We start from the raw sequence: 22,323 nt of genomic DNA on the forward strand, positions 1-22,323 counted from the left end.
ATTTCTATAGACTATGATAATTTCAAGATCATTTTGTTATAATTTATCAATTAAATAACTTTTTTTATTTATACTTACATTATTTACTTCAACAACTTCAAAAAAACTATAAGGAAATTAAATTTTAAGAAAGAAAACATTTGTTTTTTGAAAATATTAGGCATGTAAAGGATTTTTGGCTGAACAGTAATAAAGAGCAAGATTTTCAAAATTCTCTCTATTCAGTGCCGTGACTACTAGGTTCGAGGTCTCTCCCCCCCCCTTGCCTCCTCGAAATCTTTCATAAGGGGGTTTGGGGAAGTCTCGCCACGGCTTCATTTCTAATACTTTCTACCTAAAAAAGATTAAATTAATATTAGATAATCCATTATTAAAATTAGATAACCCATCTATACGTATTTTCAAAAGTTTAGGAGAGATTTTTTTATAACAGAATTTCATCTGTTAACAGTTTAATATATAGCAATCCACACAGCTATAAAAAATCAACCAAGTACCCAGCTCTCCAGTTTACAAGAGCTCTAACTAATTCGTTCAAAAGATCAATATAAAATTAGTATATAAATATAAAAGTTCAATATAAAATTAGAGCTTTTATGAGCTTAGTTAAAGTTTAAAATAGACCATGAAACTCTTTTAAATTAACTAAAGAATTACGGAATAGACGAATTCGTTATGAATTAGATACAGGGGCGGGTTTTGTCAAGGAGGAGGCTAAAACGGTCTTATTAAAAAAAGAAAAATTAAAGGTCCGCATTTTTTAATTTATAAGTAACTCTCTCTTTTAATTTTTTTTACTTTTGTGTAATAATCGATTATTATTTATATGAACTTGATTAATCAAGTTCATATACGTATAATTACGTATAATAGTCAATTTCATTCGTCACTATAATAGTATAATTCTGCATAATAGTCAACTTACAAAAGAATATTTCTGAAGAAAAGTCTCTACTCAACGCGGTTTATGCATGTACTGGAAAATACACGAATTTTGCGTTTTTATAATAAGGTTATGTTTCGCTGCATTTTTTTAACCCGAATAATTTTTAGAAAAAAAAGTTTGTTTTTTTTCCTAGCGCTTTAGTTTGTCTAAAATCAAACAAAGTTAAATTTTTTTTTAATTACTCAAGTTTAGATATAAAATTTTGCTTTATAGTTGATGGACAATATCTTGGTATAAAATAGTGCTGCTCTCAATGAAGATAAAACATTAAACTGAGAAAACAACTTTTTCAAACAAGTTTAAAGTTATATGTTTAATTTCTAACCAGTCATATGTCTGCAAACATATTAAAGGTCAAAAAAAATTAGTTAATTCAAGTTTAAAATCTGTTTTTTCCATTTTATATGAAAGTTTTTATTAGTATGAGTATGAAGAACACACAAATTGACATACGACTAGTTAGACTTTTAAAGTTAAACCTCTTAAGGTTTATTTAAAAGTCTAAGCTCAAAATTCAAACATTACTGTGATATGAGCCATCCCTATTTTATAATGCCATAAAACTATTTAACTAAAATTCCGGTCTTTAAATTATCATAGATTAATATATATTTTTTATTTGAATATACATATTTTTTATTTTTTTGTAGAAAATATATATACATATTTTCATACTCCATCGCAAAAGATATGTTAAGTTTTAAACAATATATATAGATATTGTTTAAACTTAACATATCTTTTAAAACTTAACATATCATATTGTTTAAAAACAAATGTTGCAGACCGGAAAAAAATATGTTTGTTATCACCGAGAACAAACAAGACAAAAAAGTTTGATAACTTGCATTAACGGCGTTGAGTAGGCTACTATCCCATTCCCCTACCCCCCCTACCCCCAAAACCCGCCGCTGATTAGATAAAAAGTTATTTAAATAACTGAAACTAATTTTATAAAGAAACAGTTACCAATTTTCTTGATTCTTATGTGTATGAAAATCTCTCATGTAAAAACCAAATCAGAAGTTTAATTTTTAAATAATCGGAATAGAAATAATAAAAAATTATACACATAGCAAGAAGTTTTCTATATAAGCATACTTCAGTTAAACTATCCAGCTAGCACAAGTGCTTTGGATGGTCGTTGGACAATTTTATTAAATTATCGCTAACGTCGAGCGAACGTCGGAAAAATATCTGAAATACTTTACGACAAACTTGAAACCAGTTAGGGGCTGTCCATTAATCAAGCCAACAATTTTTTGGTAATTTTTACCTCCCCTCCTCCCCCTTGTCAACAACTTGTCAAGCTTTCAGAGACCCCTCTATAAAATTACGTCAACAATTAATTTACTCCTCACACCACCCACCACCCCCTTCCACCCGCCTTTCTTATGAAAAATAAAAAAATATGAAAAAAATTAAACATTTTTAAATAGTAGTAATAGCAGTAGTTTACAACTTCAAGAAAAAGTGTTTAAAAATAAAAAGTTCAGAAAAAAAACTTAGTTCAACTTTTAACTTATAAACATTTTATAAGAATATACAGCCATTTAAAGTTACAAAGGCTTTCTCTGAACAAAAAGTGAATAAGAGTAAAAGTGATTACTACATGCAACGCTATTGGTTTAAATTACTACATGCAACACTATTGGTTTAAATTACTACATGCAACACTATTGGTTTAGACTTCTTTTATTGCATGATAGAAGGTAAAAAAAATTAAATTTATTCAACTTATTGAAGAACTGCAATTCGATATTACGTTTATAATAAAAAAATCGTTTCAGTTATGGAATTTAAAAGAACAAAGAGAAACATTAAAACTTTGATGGAGGAGAATATTCCTCGATGTTTTCCGAAATTCTTATTATGATAAAGAAATTGTAATTATTAAAATTTTTGATAAGACTTTCAAGATCTTCTTTTACAAAACAAATTTATATTATAAGTTGTTATATTACGATTAATAATTGCAAACGTAAAATATATATATATAATTAATGAAATACCTATGTACAGTGCAGAGCCACAAAACGTAAATGTACCAATCCTCCTTTCTTTAACTTTAGACCTAACCCAATTCCACATTGAAAGCAAACTAATTCTAATAGAGTCTAGCATGACAAAATAATGCATTTGATAATTTGTTTAAACAAGGGGTTAGCAATCTTTTATGACGTAAGACCCAAAGTTTATATTTTTTTAAATTAAAAAGTTTATATTACTTTTATGACGTTTATATTACTTTTATGACGTTCAAAGTTTATATTACTTTTATGACGGAAGATCCAAATAATTTAAAAAAAGTGTCTTTAAAGAGCTACTAACATCTTTTTTATTATTTTTAATTATAACATTGAAATTTTAGAATCAAATGTTTATACCGGAGTCGGCAACCTGCTTGCGAGTAGCAGTTTGCTGATTCTGGTATAAACATTTAAATAATTTAATGTAGATTATGTACTTACACAAATCTTTATTTGTTTTTACAACAGGCCAACAAACACAAACTTTGAAATAATACTGTTACGAGTAAACATCTCGCGTGTGCTCATTTATTTCTGTATGTGTCAGGTATTTTTAATGTACAACACGGTTTTAAAAAAGTAGAATATAGAAAATGTCATTAAAATACTAAAGGTTGGGTGAGTATGTAACACAAGGCTACAAACGATACCTAATTTTCTTTTTTTAAGTTTAGTTAATTTTAGAGGTCAAAAATATTTACACTAATCCGTAATAAATTTATAGACTTTTGAAAAATCATAAATGTTCGCTATGTTGAAGTTACCAACAAAGGTGTGCTGCATCTGGCACCTCTATACTAACAATCTTACGATACTTGTGCACATCTGCGACACAAGTACCATACTTTAAGAACATAATAAAATACTGGAAACATATGTGGAGAGAGTTTATTTGCAGTTATCGTTTAAAAATTCTCTTTTAACTAATTTAAATGTTCATCTAGTCGATTTTTGAAAATTTTGACGGAAGTCACGTCAACTACTATTTGCGGCAGGGTATTACACTGTAACACAACACGGTCCGGGAAGAATTTCTCTCTTGGCATGCAATTGAGTACTCTTTGCTGTGCAAGACTTTGACTATGACCAAGTATAATATACTTTGACGACGAAAGACGATTGAATAATACATGAAAGTTTATTTCATTAAATCCACGCATGAACTTGAACATTAGAATTAAATCACCTCTTATTCTTCTTTCTTCAAGTGTCGGAAGACCTAACATGACTCTTCACTGTTCGGCTGTGCGATGCCTAATCTCAGGAATGGTTTTTGTTGCACGGTTTTAGACTTTTTCTAGCGCTTCTATCTCTGCCCGTAGGTAAGGTGACTTTGCTTGGATAGCGTACTCTAGGTGAGGACAAACATAGGTGGGGTACACTTCTTTCCGTGAAAAACTACGGCTGTGAATAGTTTTTTTCAGCTTCTTTAAAAGCGGTTAACGATCACTGCAGCTGCTAAAACTTGAGCATTATGTTTAAAATCATTTGAGATAAGAACTCCAAGATCTCTCTAACTGAGCAACTTCTATTGCAAATGGCAGGCCGTCTGATCCTGGTATGTATTAGTTTTGATTTGATACCTTTTTTCTTGCCCAGTATGCATGATTAGTAACTAAGTAAGTATGCATGATTAGTAACTAAATTTATTAAAAAAAGTAACGTTGTTGATGTCAACTTTTCTTGACCTCCCCCCCTCCCCTCCCTCTTATCAAAAATTGTCAAAAATATCCAGACCCCCCTACCCTTATTTTGTTGACGTAATTAATGGACAGTCCCTTGTAATTGTTAGCAATTTAAAAATTTAGAATGTAATAATCAAGTTATGCAACAATATTGAGATTTTTATATTGATAAATAAAAAGATAGTATTGTTTATTTAAATGAAAAAATATGTAATAATGGTAATTTGTGAATATGTATAGTGAAAAGTAAGATATAAAAAAAGTTATGGTGATAATTGTGATCAAAAAATTTGTGCGCAAAAATTACTTTTTCTGAAATGGGAGCAAAATTCAATTCGATGAAGGATTTGTTAACACATTTAGATAATTTACATTAGTCAGCTAAAAACAAAAATTACCTACCAAAAACCGGTGGTCAAAATTATGTGGTAACCACTATATATAAAGACGGGTACATTATGAGCACATAAAATGATTAGGTTATCAAGATGAACGAAATTCTCATCTTTGAGAAAATGTCTCTTATTCACTGTGCTCCTCGATTCACTGTACCCAACTTATATATATATATATATATATATATATATATATATATATATATATATATATATATATATATATATATATATATATATATATATATATATGCATACATATACATATATATACATATATATATATATATATATATATATATATATATATACATATACACCAGAGGCGTAGAAAGAATTTTTTGGGTTTGGAGAAAGGTAACTTCCAGACATGGAGCAAACTCCAAACATTTATATGCTTATACTTATGTCAAATAATGAGGGTTTGCAAAAAATTGCGATGATTGGAGGCTGGAAACAAAAAAGCCCTAAAATTTTCGCCCCCCTGCCCCAAACGTGAGAGCAACAAGTTGATGAAGTATTTTTTGTATTATTCTTATCTAGACTTATATTCATCGATAAATTTTAGATTTCATTTTAAATATTTTAGCGTTCAAAAATTATGACTATATAAAGTTTAAACCCCCTCAATTTGAGGGGGTTGCAAATTTTATATGGTAATAATTTTTAAACGCTAATAGATAATACTATGAAACTTAAAATTTATCGATGAATGTAAGTCTAGTTAAGAATAGTACAAAAAATACTTCATCAACTTGTTGCTCTCACGTTTGGGGCAGGGGGCGAAAATTTTGGCGCTTTTTTGTTCCCAGCCTCCAATCATCGCAATTTTTTGCAAACCCTCATTATTTGACATAAGTATAAACATATAAATGTTTGGAGTTTGCTCCATGTCTGGAAGTTACCTATCTCGAACACCAAAAAATTCTTTCTACGCCTCTGATATACACATTATTATATTGTGATACTGATATACACATTATTATATTGTGATCTGTCAAATATGCTATGAAAAACAATGCTCTCCATATTAGAAGATGCATAAATTATATATATATATATATATATATACATATATATATATATATATATATATATATATATATATATATATATGTATATATATATATATATATATATATATATATATATATATATATATATATATACACATACCTATATATATATATATATATATATATATATATATATATATATATATATATATATTTATATATGTATCTATATATATATATATATATATATATATATATATAATATATATATATATATATATATATATATATATATATATATATATATGTATAGATATATATATATATATATATATATATATATATATATATATATATATATATATATACATATATATATATATATATATATATATATATATATATTTATATGTATATATATATATATATATATATATAATTTATGAATCTTCTAATATGGAGAGCATTGTTTTTCATAGCATATTTGACAGATCACAATATAATAATTCTAACATATGCTATAAAAAACTATTTGGCAAATCATTGATAAGAATTTTATATATATAATAGTGTTGTAATCTTCCAGGGTGATGATTCCAAACTACGTAGAGTTTGTATCTAACAATTGTAACACACATGTTTTGCCATTTTTTCATCTAAATATTTAAAATTGTGTTTAATCTGACTTTTACAAAAGTAGCCATTGAGGAAGTGAATAATTAAAAAAATAGGGGAGGTGAATAATTAAAAAGTTTTTTTAAATTATTCACCTCTCAAAGGCCAAGAAGGCCACTACAGTTGAGGAGGCTACTTTTAGAGTTACAACCCTCTTTCGACTGTTTAACTCCGAAACACAAACCTCAACGGACAAGGCCGCTGCGCGAAGAAACAAGTTGAGCGCAGCACTACCAGGTACGTGGTAGGGATTGAACTTTTGGTTTAGCTAACTTTGTAATCCATTTTGCCGTTTGTAACATAGAAATGATCTGCTTAGCCAATCTGCTTTGCTGTTTGTAACATAGAAATGATCTGCTTAGCCAATCTACTCTGCTTTGCCGATTGTAGCTACCTAATGTTGCTTTTTTCATTCTTAGCTTAAAAATTTTGTTTTCTTGAACTTAACTTTTTTCTTAATTTAGCTGATTTCAATATGAAAAGAATTTTTATTAATTAATCATGTATCAATTAGAACATCGCATTTTGAATAAAAGTTTTTTAAAATACTTGAACATAAAACTGTGCAGCTCATTTTAAAAAAACTGAGAAGTTGAGTTTTCAGCTGCAGGGCATTTATGGAAAATTCAAACAGAATTGATTTCTACATCAAACAGTAGTTTAAAAAACCATTTGTTTCTTGTTTACAAAGTTATTAACTAATGAAAAGTTAACAACTTTTAAGTATATGTTGAAATAAATCTAAAACTAGTTTAAAAAAATATGTTTTGAGTTACGATTTTGCCTTTGGTTTTCTATTATCTTTCTCTCGAGAGAAGAAACACTCTATCTTCCATTACGGATTCTAAAGTTTCAGAGTGCTAAATTTTTTTTTTTTTTTTTGTGTAGAATTAATACTATATTTAATATAAGAAAAGAAAATTATTCGAATTTTACAAATAATATTGCTCAACTGCAATTTTATCAAAAAAAGAAAATAAAAAGTAAAGAAAACTGTTTATACACTTATGCAAAATCGGTAATTATCAATTTTGCGTAATTGAAAAAAACAATTGCGCAAAATTGATAACTAAATATTTTCCGTTATTGTAATGCCAGTCCGGGGCTGACTTAAAAACGTTTTAAACTGATTTTTCTTTAATATGTCTTTAACGCAAAAAACAAGACGCCTGTTATATGAGCCTTAAACACGTCTTCAACTTAATAAAGACTAAGTTAGCGACGAGTTAAAGGCGTCTTTATGACGTCTTCTGATGGATGGAAAGGCTGATATTATTTTTCAATAATTTATGAATCCTGTTTTAGACTCAATAAGAAAAAAATGAATGCATTATCAACCAGTGCAGTACTTTTTTTTAAACAGCATTTTGTTTTACTGTTTATGCAAATAATAAACTGATTTTGAAATCTTTGAATCTTTTTCTTTATTTGTTTTTTTAGAGTAATAACATAAAAAAAGGTCTAACCAACTTGTTAAATATATTTTTATATATAGATGGGTATATACATATATATATATATATATATATATATATATATATATATATATATATATATATATATATATATATATATATATATATATATACACACACACACACATACACAAGCACACACACACACACACACATACACAATATATATATACACACACACACATACACAAACACACACACACACACACATATATATTTATATATATATATATAAACATATATAGTATTTAACTACATGAAAAAATACAACTTTATGATGAAAATTAAAGTTTTATGTCTATCTGCAATCATCAGCCATATCAATTTTTTTTTTTAAATTTAGATTTAAAGAGCAGATAACGCTGATAACTGCGATAGACATAAAACTTGACCTAAATTCCTGCATTTTGTATTCTTTTGTACTTGATAAGAACTGCTTTCCACGCTTAATTTATTATGGTAATAAGCATGTAATAATGTAATTATGTAAATAAATCCTTAGTGGCCGAAACACTTGTTTCGGCCACTAAGGATTTATTTAAGGATAAATTTAGGACAAATTTACAAGTTCAAATTTTAATTCTGCTGAATTAAAATTTGAACTTGTAAATTTATATTTTATACTTTTTAAAACTGAAACATGTAAACACTATAGTCTTATGTTTTAAATTTTGTTTTTAAATGGTTATTTTTTTATTTACATTATTTATATAACTTTTTTTTTTAATCAGTATTTTATTTACGTCAATAATTTAACAAGTTTTGTAAATGCACTAATAAAGCTGCTTTTTCAGCAGTTCTCCGTGAGAAGGTCATCCGATCTTTTTCAAGCCTCCGTGTTTTACTCTTAAAACGTTAATTTTTTGTTTAGGTTTTAGATTTCATTTTAAATCTTCTCAAGAGATCTCTTTGTATTTAACTGTTATGACCAGTGCTGGATTAAGGTAGCACGATAGCCCCCGGTCCGCAGTTTTGGGGGTCCCGATTCTAAAAAAGGATATTTTTAAAAATCTCTGAAAATAAAATCTTCGACTAATGATATGGAATGAAGCCTTCTGCTTTAAAATGACCCCGGGCCCCAAAATTCTTAATCCGCCACTGGTTGTGACCATGTTAAGTTTACAATCTCGTCAACAGGAGAAGGTTGTAATTTTTGCACTTTTCATAATTTCTAAACCATTTAATTTTTAAACAAAATATTTTTTGATAAAATTTGTTGATGAATTTAAATCTAGTTCAGTCTTATTCGTTTCATACCGTTTACATTCTGTAGAAGACATAAAAGCATTATTTGATTTCATGCATGCATTTAAACATAAATTACGAATAATAGATGCTACCAAAATTTTAAATAAGTTAACTTACATTTGCTGATGTGCTAATAACTACAGTGAGACTACTAATTACAGTGTTGTTAAAACAAATGATTTCAATTTCATGAAGAGTTCAAATAACTCTTAGCAGTTTATTTACTCAACTTTTTTAACTAAATATTTTGAAACCCTGAGATTATCTAAACAAAAAAACAATAAACGCATATTGACTTTAGAGTTTAGTAATTTCGCTAATATGGCATTAGTAATTTCGCTAATATGGCACTTCTCTAATATGGTATTAATGTCGTTGTTTGTATCTTGTAATTCTTCTAGGTACTTAAATTTATTGCTTGTAATTCTTCTTAAATTTCATTATAATTAGAGTCTATTGTAATAGATTTTTGTCTATAAGCAATAATTTATTTTTGTTCTGCGACGCTATTTTCGCATACTGGTGATCAACGGAGCCGACCGGTCAAGTAAACATGGCAGATGTGATATTAAAAATAGACTTTAGATGGAGTTCTAGGGAAAAAATTTAAAATAGGTTTCTAGATGTGTGGTGAGAATTTTTTTATTATGTGCTTACAGCATCTTATGCAAACCACTCTGATAATGTTTCTGAGGTGGGAAAACTTAGTTTAAAAATTTTTTCACTTATAAAACTCTATTTTGAGCAACATATAAATAAGTTAATTAGAATAAATTTTTTTAAATACTTATATTTTAAAATACTTTCTTTTTTGTATTTGTAGAATTTATATATATATATATATATATATATATTTATATATATATATATATATATATATATATATATATATATATATATATATATATAAAAATGCAATTGTTGTTGATTTGATAGTTATAATTATTTGAATAAATTTTAATTTTTTGTTTTTATTATTTTTATTAATAAAGTAAACCAAACAGTAATAAGTAAAAAAAGAAGATAAAATAAATCCAAAAAAATATTACCAATCTACAGGTGATTTTAAAATCTTTGTCAAAAGTTAAAAAAAAATACTGGAAGCGCAACAGAACCTTTCCCAAAATGAATGAAAGGGAAAAAGACTGGTTAAAATATTTTAGTTCAAAACAGAGTAGACAAGATGGATCAAATTGTTGAGTCAAAAGGAGCTATGAGAAGATCAAAGAGCGGGAAGAGCCTGCAGATTTGGTAAATTATTATGGCACCTTACTTCTGATATGTTTAAATATGATGTTCTGACTTTCAGACTGGATTTACCAGAGTTACTTTGCCCTAAGACTAAGCAAAATGAAGCATTTCAAAATCAATAATATTTATAAAAATACAATTTTATTTAGGAAAAAATTTCGAATAAATAGTATAGAAAAAATGCACATATGCACAATATATTAATGTATTAGCATCCCTGTGTATTTTTTATACTAATGTATTTATACAAATTTAATAACTTTTTTAATGCTTTTTTATGTTTAATATTAGGACAAAGTAACTTTGACCCTTTTAAGGTCTTTATTTTGTAGATTTATAAGATCTAAGAAATAAATATGTAAAGTAATTAAATAGTGATCTGAAACAAGTTCAATACTCATTACAAAAAATTAAAAGAAGTGCATTTGTTTTAAAAGCTTTTTACCCTGCCAACAATGAGCTTTGGTCTCACAATAAAATTTCTTGGATTTTTCCTTCCAATATCAAAAATATGTTTAGCCTAAAATAAAGTTTGATGCAAGTTGTGATAAACAAATATAGAAAAGTTATCAAACAAAATAAAAGCAAAACATGAAAGTATGTTCGAAACTGTAATTAATTGTTAAATGAACAGTATTTATGTAAAACATATATTTATAAATAATTATATTTACGATAATTTTCCATATTTTTGGAATTTTCATCTTCTTTGTTATAATTTCTATTTCTTCGATTGACTTTGTTAATAGTGACATATTTTTTTAAAGCTCGGGCAACAAATGATTATTCAAATCAACTTTGTTACAGATACATTGAATTTGTGATGTATGCATCGTCTTTTTCATATCTTCTTGATTGCTAATAACAGTTGCTAATTAATTTGCAATCATCTGCTGGCTTTGAGACTCGTCTAAAAGAAGAAGTTTGTTGTATAAATTTAGATTTAAATTTTAAAATAAATTTTATTTAATAGCAGCAGACTGGTGTTGATATATAAGGTAGGGTGGGTAATCTAGGCCTGGTTTTAGCTACTTTTGATTTTGAGCAAAAAATGTATATATAGCAAAACAATCTTAAAATCGTGATAAGACATCGGTTTTAGTAAACTACATCAAAAAAAGTTTATACATAATTTTTAAAGTTGTCTAAGGAGCACTGATTTGAGTTGTATTCTATAAACCCACAATACCCCGTTTAGTGGGGTAATGTGGGTCAAAGTTAAATTTTTCTTTTTTTAATGAATTATACCAATTTATCGTAAAATATGACTGAAGTCATTGAGTATGTATTATATTTAAATTATTTGATCAAAAGTTTAAACATAAGAGTACTTAAATAGTTGTTTTAAACGCAAAAGAACTTTTACTCGTTCGAAGCGCTAAATTAGAAATGCAAAATGAATATTTTTTTCTATCTCTGTTAGCTAATTTCCAAGAACTGGAGAGCATTCTTTTGGTTCAATTTCCATAGTTTTTTTTTACGAATTTTTTTAATATATAGAATAAATCATATTATAATTCTCCAAATTGAATATATGGTATTCAAATTTATAAGTCGAAGTACTTATAAAATGTCAAAACATGATGAATTTATGTTTAAGAAAGAATTTAAAGCAAAAGCTTAATTGAAAATTATCAAAAAATTTTTGTGTCATATATTAGAGATTCATTATTCTACAAAAATGACATGCTTATATGATAAAAATTCAATGCGCAATAGGCCGGGTGAATAAAAATGAGCAATTGTTTTTACTCAGTAATTGGTCAGCTTTAAGTGAATAAAAACTTCCACAGTTTTGCTCAAATTTTTATTCACGTAAAGTTAAGCAATTTACTCAGTAATTGCTTAGCTTTAGGTGAATAAAAACTTAAGCAAAACTGAGTAAAAGCAATTGCTCAATTTTATTCACCCGGCCTAATGATTCAAAACTGCTACGCTGCGTTATCTACTAGTTACAATTGAAAACATAATAACATCGCATCTTTATTGATCATCTAAAGGATTCGATAGCAACATGATACCAGAATATTAAATCCAGAAACATAGACTCCTAATTTTTACTGATTTTCATTTTAAAGGTATTAATTATTGTATAAGCATTAGATTCTTAACGGCACAAAACATATTGACATTTAGACCCAAAATCATCATCCCACCCAAAAATATTGTTTATTTCAAACAAAATATGCATCGCTCTGACTTAAAACTAATTGAACCTATTTATCTGGTCATTTATTTTACAATTAATATAAGCCTAAAAAGCCATAAATGTATTAACGGTATCACTTAGTTGTTCAAATTTGAATCATCACTTTTGAATTTCAATCAAATTTGGATCATCACTTTTGAATTTTTTATTTTTATATTTTTTTAAACAAATATCAAAACCTCTTTTTAACGTTTTTTCACATTTAAAACTTGATGGAGTTATTTCAATGAAAATATACGTGGAAATAGTCGCGGGTTAAAGCATAAGTGGCGATGACGTTTGTCTGACGTTAAAGCATAAGATGACGTTTGTCTGTCGGGATAAACTAGTCATTAGTGCTGATCCTCATCGAAACGCCAGTAATAATAGTCACGACTCTGAGGAGATGTTTATTACTTAATCACTGCACAAATTATGTTTACACCTTAGCATTAATGTTTTGTTTTTTCATTTTTAGGCCTCGCATTGTTTTATGCCTATTTTTTATTTTGTAGTTAATTTTTTTTTTATATGTTGTTGTTTGGTTATAATTTATTGTATATGTTTGTTCATCTTAAGTTTTTATAAAACATTTATTGTTTATTTTTGTATGTATTGTTTAGTTTTTTAATTGCCTGTCTTTTGTCATCACATAAGTACATTTTTAAATACTCTTCTATTAATCTTTGCTTTTGTCTTGACAACTGTCAAAACAAGCTTTGTTCGAAAAATAATTCTTCTCTATTCTAATGTACTTCATTTTTCCTTTTAGCGTTCACTGCTCGTGTGTGACCATTCGGCAAATTTATATGCCAAAGTTTTTAAGTAATTTCAATATGTCTGCAGTTTTTAAACTCACAAACAAAGTTATTTATTCACATTTGCAAATTCTTCAATAGAAACATTAAAATCTGAGAAACCTTTCAAAATTTTTGATAAAATAGTTATTTTATCATTTATGAGTCAAATTGATTTCATCAAAGCAGGATTGCTTTTAGAAGGGACCGTTCCCACTTCTATTTCGTTTATTATGAATATAAGTTCAATATGCACTCGTTAATGTGTGAATTCTTGTTTTACACATCTCTTCGTATCTACTTGTAAATATAGCAAAAACTCCACTCAATATGTTTTTTTCTAAAATGCATAAAACATGATGTTAAAGCTGTCCAAGCTATTGATATTATAGTTGTCCAGGCTAATGAGGAAATGTAATTGAAATAATGATATCAGTTTATTATTATTAAACATATATTAATATATAAAAATACTTTATAACAATAAATGTTATAAAAAAGTTATTTCAAAATAAAAACATAATTATAAAATAATTATAAATTCCAAAAAATCATCAAATTTTTAAAAAATCAAGTTTTTTGAAAATTTCTTCTGTTACACTTCTAGATTTTTTCTATATAATGAAATAATATTTAAATGCAATAGTGGTGTAGTGGTAGAGCGATCGCTTCATAAGCAAGAACTTCTGAGTTCGATCCTTGCCACGTCCCTGGTAGTACCGTGCTCAACTTATTTCTCCAACAAGAGACCTTATTTGTCAAGGTTTGTGTTTCGGAGTTGGGAGAGGATTATAACCATAATAAAGTAGCCTCCTGTGGCCCTTAATGAGGTGATTAACAAAAAAAAAAAAAAAATAGTTTTAAAAAATTATTGAATAAAAAACTAACTGTATACACCATACTTTTATCTTAATTCCACAGAAAATAATTTTATAATTGCAACGTATGAAATTACATAAATTCGATTTTTTTTCAATTTTAAGCTATTTTATCAGCTTAGTTTTAATAGTAAAGATTTAATAGGAAAAACTTTTCAAGCAAAGCAATGAACACAAACTCATAATAAAAAAAAGATGGGAACTCTGTGAATAATGAGTTTCTGTTAGTGTAAAGAAAAAGCCAATTTAAATCTTAAAGCAAAAGCATGCTTTGATATATCGTCGCATGAGAATTAAAGGGTTCTATCTGCACTTTTTCGAATCATCGAACAATGCCAAAATGTGTTCCTAATTTAATGTCTTAAAAACGAAACGAACTATACTACCACAACAAACAGTTCAGGAGTCTGGAGTCATGACATGAGCAATCAGCTGACAGGTGACAGCACACAGGTAGAATTTCGTTGACAAGTACCATTTTGCAGTGGACAAAACAAGTGCAACTTTTTTGGTTTGTTTCATTTTCTTAAGTCTGGTCTGTGTCAACGTCGCGGAAGTTTTTTAATAATTAAAGGAAGTATCCAGAAGTTTCCAGAAGTTTCCAGAAGCATGCAGAAGCTTCCAGAAGTTTCCAGAAGAAGCATCTGGAAGCATCCAGTAGCATCCAGAAATATCCAGAAACATTCAGAAGCATCGAGAAGCATCCAGAAGCTTCCAGAAGCATCAAAAAGAAGCATCTAGAATCTTCCAGAACAGGTTCACACAGGTTCATTTTACAATATAAGAGACATGTAAATCGACATGTAATCCGAGTCAGTATATGGAAGTCAATCAGTCAGTATTATTAAGACAGTTTATCGAAGTGAGTTTTATTAAAGTGTTTTATCGAAGAACATCAATACAAGAAGTGAAATACAACAAGTGTTTCATTACATCAATACAGTCCACATCCAACCAAGACAATGTGTTTCACAGAGCATTATTGTATCATCACAAGGTAAATGTAACACGGTAAGCCTTGAGAAGCGTGATTATTTTTTTTTATTTTTTTTATGACTTTAAGTGCAAAAATGGCTGCCGACAACCTTGGATTGGAACTAAGAAAGAAAATTATTGGCGATTACGTAAGTGGAATGTCACAAAAAAGTATTTTATTCCATTTTAAAGGTGAAAAAATGGACCGTATCAACACTATGTTCCAAATAACGTTCGGATCCCTGGATATCATCAGTCGAGATACAAAAGCAATTAGAGCTGCCTGTATCGGACCGAACAATCAGACGACGTGCTGTTGAATCCGTATTGTTTTCTCGACGCCCTGCAGAGAAACCGCTGATTTCACTAAAAAACAAGAAGAAAAGACTCCTGTTTGCTACATCTCATATTGACTGGATTGTGCAGAAATGGCGAACTGTCCTGTTCAGTGATGAATCGAAGTTCAACATCATTGGGAGCGATGGCATTTGCCGTGTACGTCGACCGGCCGGAAAATGCCTCGATTTACGTTACTGCCATAAGACCGTGAAGCATGGTGGAGGCAATGTAATGGTCTGTGGGTGTTTTTCTGCTAACGGTCTAGGTCCAATACATCGAAACGATGGAATAATGGGCCGTTTCATGTATAAAAATATCCTGAAAGATGTTATGTTACCTCATGCTGAATGGAATATGCCAATAAAATGGGTTTTTCAGCAAGACAACGATCCGAAACACACTGCAAAAGTAGTCATGCAGTGGTTTCAAGACAACCACCTATCGGTGATGGATCGGCCGCCTCAACCTCCGGATCTCAACCCTATCGAGAACCTGTAGGAGATCGTCAACCGCAGAATTATTCGTGAAGGTGTTCGTAATAAGGATCAACTGTTTGAACAAATCCAAAAAGCCTGGGCAGCGATTCCACAAAGTTTCGTTGATCACCTGATCGAATCTATGCCTCGAGGATGCAAGGCTGTGATCGACAACAAAGAATTCGCCACGAAATATTGATAGCGAAATACAGCTTGGTCAATGTTTTGTCGTGTTGCACTTGTTTTGTCCAGAAAGAAATCAACTTTTTTTAATACTTTTGATTGATTTATTAATTTTTGAGAACTTTGTCTCGAAACAGTTACATAGTTATTTCTCTAAATTGAAAAATGCAGCACTTTTATATAAAGAAACTAAATTAGCATTATTTGGTTGCACTCGTTTTGTCCGATACTGTATATATATATATAAATAGGCTTTTCGTATAATTCGTAAAATGCAAAGCATTTTACAATCATACGAAAAGAATAAGAAAAGCAGAAATTATAAACATTTTATCAACTTGCTGCTCTCACGTTTGGGGCAGAAGGGGGCGAAATTTAAGGACTTTTTGTTTCCAGGCTTCAATTATTGCAATTTTTTGGAAAGAATCCTTATTTGACAAGGTCCAAAAATGGCGTTGCGAATTTTGTTAGACATGCTCTAGCTGCCAAGATTAAGACTTTTCTCACCATCGTAATGTTGCATCTTCTCTTTTCGAAAAATGTTATTACGGTTGCTGCTTAAGTAAGCTATGATTACTTGTTAGATCAACCAAAATGCAAACTCGCGTGACTGGTCATTCAGCAAAGTCACTTTTTTGTAAATCTTTCTTCATGGTTAAAAAACTTTTATTCATTTAGTTTGTTTCTTGGAGCATCGATGCTTTGGAACACTCATCCACATTACTGTTTCTTGACTCGTACAACTTTTTGAAGCCTTGTCAACCTTCTTAACAACTTTTTGAAGCCTAATGTCAACCTTCTTAACAACTTTTTGAAGCGTTATGTCAAACAGTTACTCACTTAAACTCTTATCTTTGGTTCATGTTAAGTTCCAATTTAAATGGTACTTGCTTGCGAAATTGTCGAGTGAATTCATTTAATGAAAAAATATATATTATCTTGAATTTTAATTTCTTTATAAAGTATTTATAGCAAAATTATGGAAAACCAATTTCTTTATCGAATCAAAATTATTTAAATTTGGCGCTAGTGTATTAACTTTGAAAACAGAGAACCCCTTTTTTTGGTAGTTACATTTGATTAAAACAAAAAGTATAAAATACAAATTTATAAAAATATTTTTTTATCTCAATAAATTAGCATTTTATATCCAAAGTGTATCTGAGTACACATTACAAAATCTACTTAAGAATGACAATTACTTTCTTGTAAAAATTCATTATCATTAAATAAAAAATAAAATTTCAACCAATGAAGTAAAAGCATTGAAGGAATAACTCATGAAGGTATAATTCTTGCATCAAATTACGTCTTAACATTGATGTTTAAGAATCATTAAATAATTTGAGCATAAAAATTATAAGGAAAAAAAAACAATTCTTAAGTCTTTTTTTAGAAAAAAGGCGCTTTCAAATTTAAATAAATAAATACATAATAAAATTTCAACTATTGAAATAAATAATCAAATTCTTTTAAAAAAACGCAAGTGGTAGTCTTTAGGATAGAACCAAAGCATACTAAGTAAGAAAACAAAATGTAAATTTTTTCGCCATCCTTATTTTATGAGATAACCATGGTAACTACACGTTATAGCGTAAGCATAGTGCTAATAAATTCATTAAATAAATTGGTATTATACTAATCCGACATCAAGATTCCTTTTTCGAATGAGTCGTTAATTCTTTTTTTCGTGTATGTTTTAGAAACAGATACAATATTTAATTTCGCATTAGCTTTTTTTTTCGATTCTTTTTTCAAGTTATCTGCTTTAGGCCTAAAAAAAATCGGCAAAAAAAAAAAAATTACTTATGCTATGTTAACTTTTCTATAATCATGTAGAAGAATTTTGAATAAGAAAAAAAAATTAAATACCTGACAAGTATAGGAGAACTCCGACTTTGAATAGGTTTAAATTTTCTGTAAGAAATAAAAGTTAAATTAATTTTAGACATTAAAAACATTTACATCTACGGTTACCAACCTATGATCGCCTGACAATTAGCAAGGGGTCGCCATTAGACCTACTGAAAATAATTTGTTTACGTTTTCTTTTTATTATCTTAAATTCAAACTATACTCCTAATCTGACTACAGTGCACTTATTTACAATTTTAATTAACTCATTTTTAAAGTTAAATGGCTTCAATTGCGTGTGACTCTTAATTTTTTAAAGTACATTGCACAATGCACGCCTTAAATATCGTAAAGTTTACAATACTTTAAGTGTGCATTGTGCAATTTACTTTAATTAGGAGTAAAACACAAACTTTTAAGTTGGAGCTTTGTAAAATGTATATTTATAAATATAAAATATACATAAAATATATAAACATGTCTTCATATAGATATAAAAATGCCCATTTATATTTATAAATGTAAACATTTTATTCCTTTACAAATATTAACCAAAGCATTTACTTTTGTTGATAAATTATTATAAATCAATCAAAAAAATTTGTAACAGTAAAAAAATGGTGCCTATAAACAAAATCAGATAATTTGAAGTCAAAAAACATAAAAGTTAGCGGCAAAAATGCAACGATTTAGGAGCAACCTTATTACATTTATTGTCGGGTAGCCACAAATTGGCAAATAATATCAAGGGGTTGCAAGTTATCATAGCAACATTAAAATAAAAGCTGTTTTGTTAGAAATAATTGTCTTTATAACAATAATACAAATATAATATGAATCAGTATAAATATTTTATAACAATAAAATATAAACAACAAGTATAATTAATTAATATGATAATTATAAAGTTTTTAAATTTTAATAAAATAAAGCATTTAAAAAAACTTACTTATCTGAACTTTTGTTCTCGAGAGATTTGAAACCTTGACTTGAATTAGTGTTGTGTGGACCGAGTAACTTCACGGGAGTTTGGCTTCGTTTATCATATCGTTTATGATTGTTAAAAAAAAAACTAAGCGCTGAATTATATATATATATATATATATATATATATATATATATATATATATATATATATATATATATATATATATATATATATATATATATATATATATTATATATATATATATATATAAAATATATAGAAAATTTTTTTTTCCTGATGAGTCTTTATTGATGAAACACAGTGTTAAATGAAAAAAATTTTTGTTAAGTGATTTTCTACTAATCTATAAATGCTGTTCTTTTAAAAACATTGAGCACTCAATTTTGTAGAATACATTTTAAAATTGTTTAAATATACATATATATACATACATACATACATACATACATACATACATACATACATACATACATACATACATATATATATATATATATATATATATATATATATATATATCTGTGTGTATGTATGCATGCGAATGTATACATATATACATACATATATACTACTGTGATCAAAAAGTAAAGTGAATTTTTAATTTAAACTTCCCGCCTTATTCGAATCGTCCAATCTTTTTTATTTTTAAGTTGGTAGGAATGTCATTAACATTTGCGCCAAATTACATGTCAAACTCATAATTATTTTTTTTTGTTTACGCTTGTTTCTGAAGTACCAAAAGTGCATTCGGCGATTTTCACGATATCTAATTTTGTTGAGCAAAGAAGTGCTATTAAATTTTGTTTGCGGAATGATATTTCTGCTGCTGAAACGTATCGAATGTTGCAAAAGGCCTTCGGTGAAGAGACTATGTCTCAAAAAAATGTTTACAAGTGGTACAAAGACTTCAAAGAAGGCCGAGAACGTGTTGATGACTTGGAACGCTCCGGACGACCATCGACTTCGATTGATGATCGCCACATCAACAAAATCAAAGAATTGGTGCTTGCAAATCGTCGGTTAACCATTCGAGACCTTGTTGACATGGTTGGAATATCATTTGGGTCGGTGCAAGCGATTTTGAAGGATCATTTGGGCCTCAGAAGACTCAAATCACGTTTGGTGCCGAAATTTCTCAATTTCTTTGAAAAAGAGCGTCACATTAAAACGTGTGAAGCAATGCTTTCTGACTATCAAGACGTCTACAAACAAATTATTACTGGCGATGAGACTTGGGTCTACGCATACGACCCTAAAACAACCGACCAATCGAGTGAATACCGTGAAAAAGGCGAGTCGAGACCGAAGCAACCACGTCAAAGTCGCTCAAAAATCAAGGTCATGTTGACTGTTTTCTTTGATAATTGTGTTGTCATGCACTACGAATTCCTTCCAACTGGATAAACTGTCAACAAGGAATATTATTTAAGTGTTATGCGACGTTTGCGTGAAGCTATTCGCAAAAAGAGACCGGAATTATGGGCCAATAACTCTTGGATTTTGCACCACGATAATGCGCCTTCGCACACAGCACTGGTTCTTCGTGAGTTTTTCGCCAAAAACTCTACCCATGTTGCTCCACAACCACCGTATTCGCCCGACTTAGCACTGTGTGACTTCTGGCTGTTCCCAAAGCTCAAGAGACCAATCCGGGGAAATCGTTTTGAGTCCAACGTGAGATCCAACGTGATTCGGCACGCGCATTGAAGGCTATCCCTACCGAGGACTTTTCGGCATGCTTCGAAGACTGGAAAAAACGTTGGCAAAAGTGCATTGGGGCCGGGGGGGATTATATCGAGGGGGCCGATACAGATTTGGAAGACTAAATAAAGATTTTTCATTTTATAAAAAAATTCACCTTACTTTTTGATCACAGTAGTATATATATATATATATATATATATATATATATATATATATATATATATATATATATATATATATATATATATTTATATATATATATGTGTGTGTGTGTGTGTGTGTGTGTATAATGTCAAGTCTTTAATAAATAAATATATGCCTAATGCCAAATCTTTAATAAATGCACATAACAACAAGATTTTACAATGCAATGAAAATATAACATTAAAACAATGCCACTGCATAGATAAAAAGATTTGTCCATTAAGTAACCAAAGCTTTTCTAACAATATCATATACCAAGCCACTGTAAGTTCTGGAGATCCAGAATTCAAAAATGAAGTTTATTTCGGTATAAGTGAAACCGCATTTAAATTAAGATATGCATTAAATTAAAATAACCATCTTAAATCTTTCAATGAACCCAAATATAAAAATATACATAATCTGTGATTACATGGAAGATAATAGCACGATGTAAGCCCTAGAATCAAGCATCAAAAGTTTGTAATTTTTGTCTCCTTGAGAAATTCCATATATTATCAAACAGAGAAAAAAACTTACTTAAAAAAAGATATGAAATAATATCAAAGTGCCGGCATTCAAAGAAATTTTTACTTTCAACACCGGGGACTAAAATATTTATCGTTTTTTTGTTTTATTTTTGTAAGCTCTGAACTTGTTCCACAGTAATTATAATTTGCATTTTTTAAACGGTTTTTACGTGATGGAATTTACGTGACGAATACACAATGGCTGATGATAGCTGAAAAGCATGAAACTCAGAGTTCCATCAAAAGTTGTTTTTATTCATTTTATATAAATAAATGAATATACATACATATATATATATATATATATATATATATATATATATATATATTCATATACATACATATGTATATACATACACACACATGTATATATACATATATATATATATATTATATACACATATATATAAATACATAGATCTAAAGTTTGTTGTCTTTGGGAAGAGCGGAAGAAAAAAAGTGATTCTTATGCCAACACATGCGTCACTTTGAATTACTTTTGACTTTCGTCCAACATTTGCGTGTTGGACGAAAGTAAAAACCATT

The 22,323-nt window shown here is 28.5% G+C and overlaps 2 protein-coding genes across 2 annotated transcripts in view; both read right to left on the reverse strand.

The window, feature by feature from the left end:
* The window catches only part of LOC105846068 (uncharacterized), a 24,952-nt gene extending 15,271 nt beyond the window's left edge, over positions 1-9,681 (reverse strand). The window contains exon 1 of the mRNA XM_065803119.1: positions 9,588-9,681. The gene's annotated coding sequence lies outside the window, so the exon portion shown is untranslated. The remainder of the gene's footprint in view (positions 1-9,587) is intronic.
* An 8,413-nt stretch (positions 9,682-18,094) lies between these two features.
* LOC100208084 (uncharacterized) overlaps positions 18,095-22,323 on the reverse strand; it is a 29,977-nt gene continuing 25,748 nt past the window's right edge. The window contains exons 8-10 of the mRNA XM_065803117.1: positions 19,361-19,459; positions 18,430-18,474; positions 18,095-18,331 (exon numbers count right to left, since the gene is read on the reverse strand). Of these exons, the coding sequence (XP_065659189.1) occupies positions 18,196-18,331; positions 18,430-18,474; positions 19,361-19,459 (280 nt within the window). The 3' untranslated portion in view covers positions 18,095-18,195. The remainder of the gene's footprint in view (positions 18,332-18,429; positions 18,475-19,360; positions 19,460-22,323) is intronic.

This window comes from Hydra vulgaris, chromosome 08 (genome assembly GCF_038396675.1).
Source record: "Hydra vulgaris chromosome 08, alternate assembly HydraT2T_AEP".
In the NCBI taxonomy this organism is placed as follows: domain Eukaryota; kingdom Metazoa; phylum Cnidaria; class Hydrozoa; order Anthoathecata; family Hydridae; genus Hydra; species Hydra vulgaris.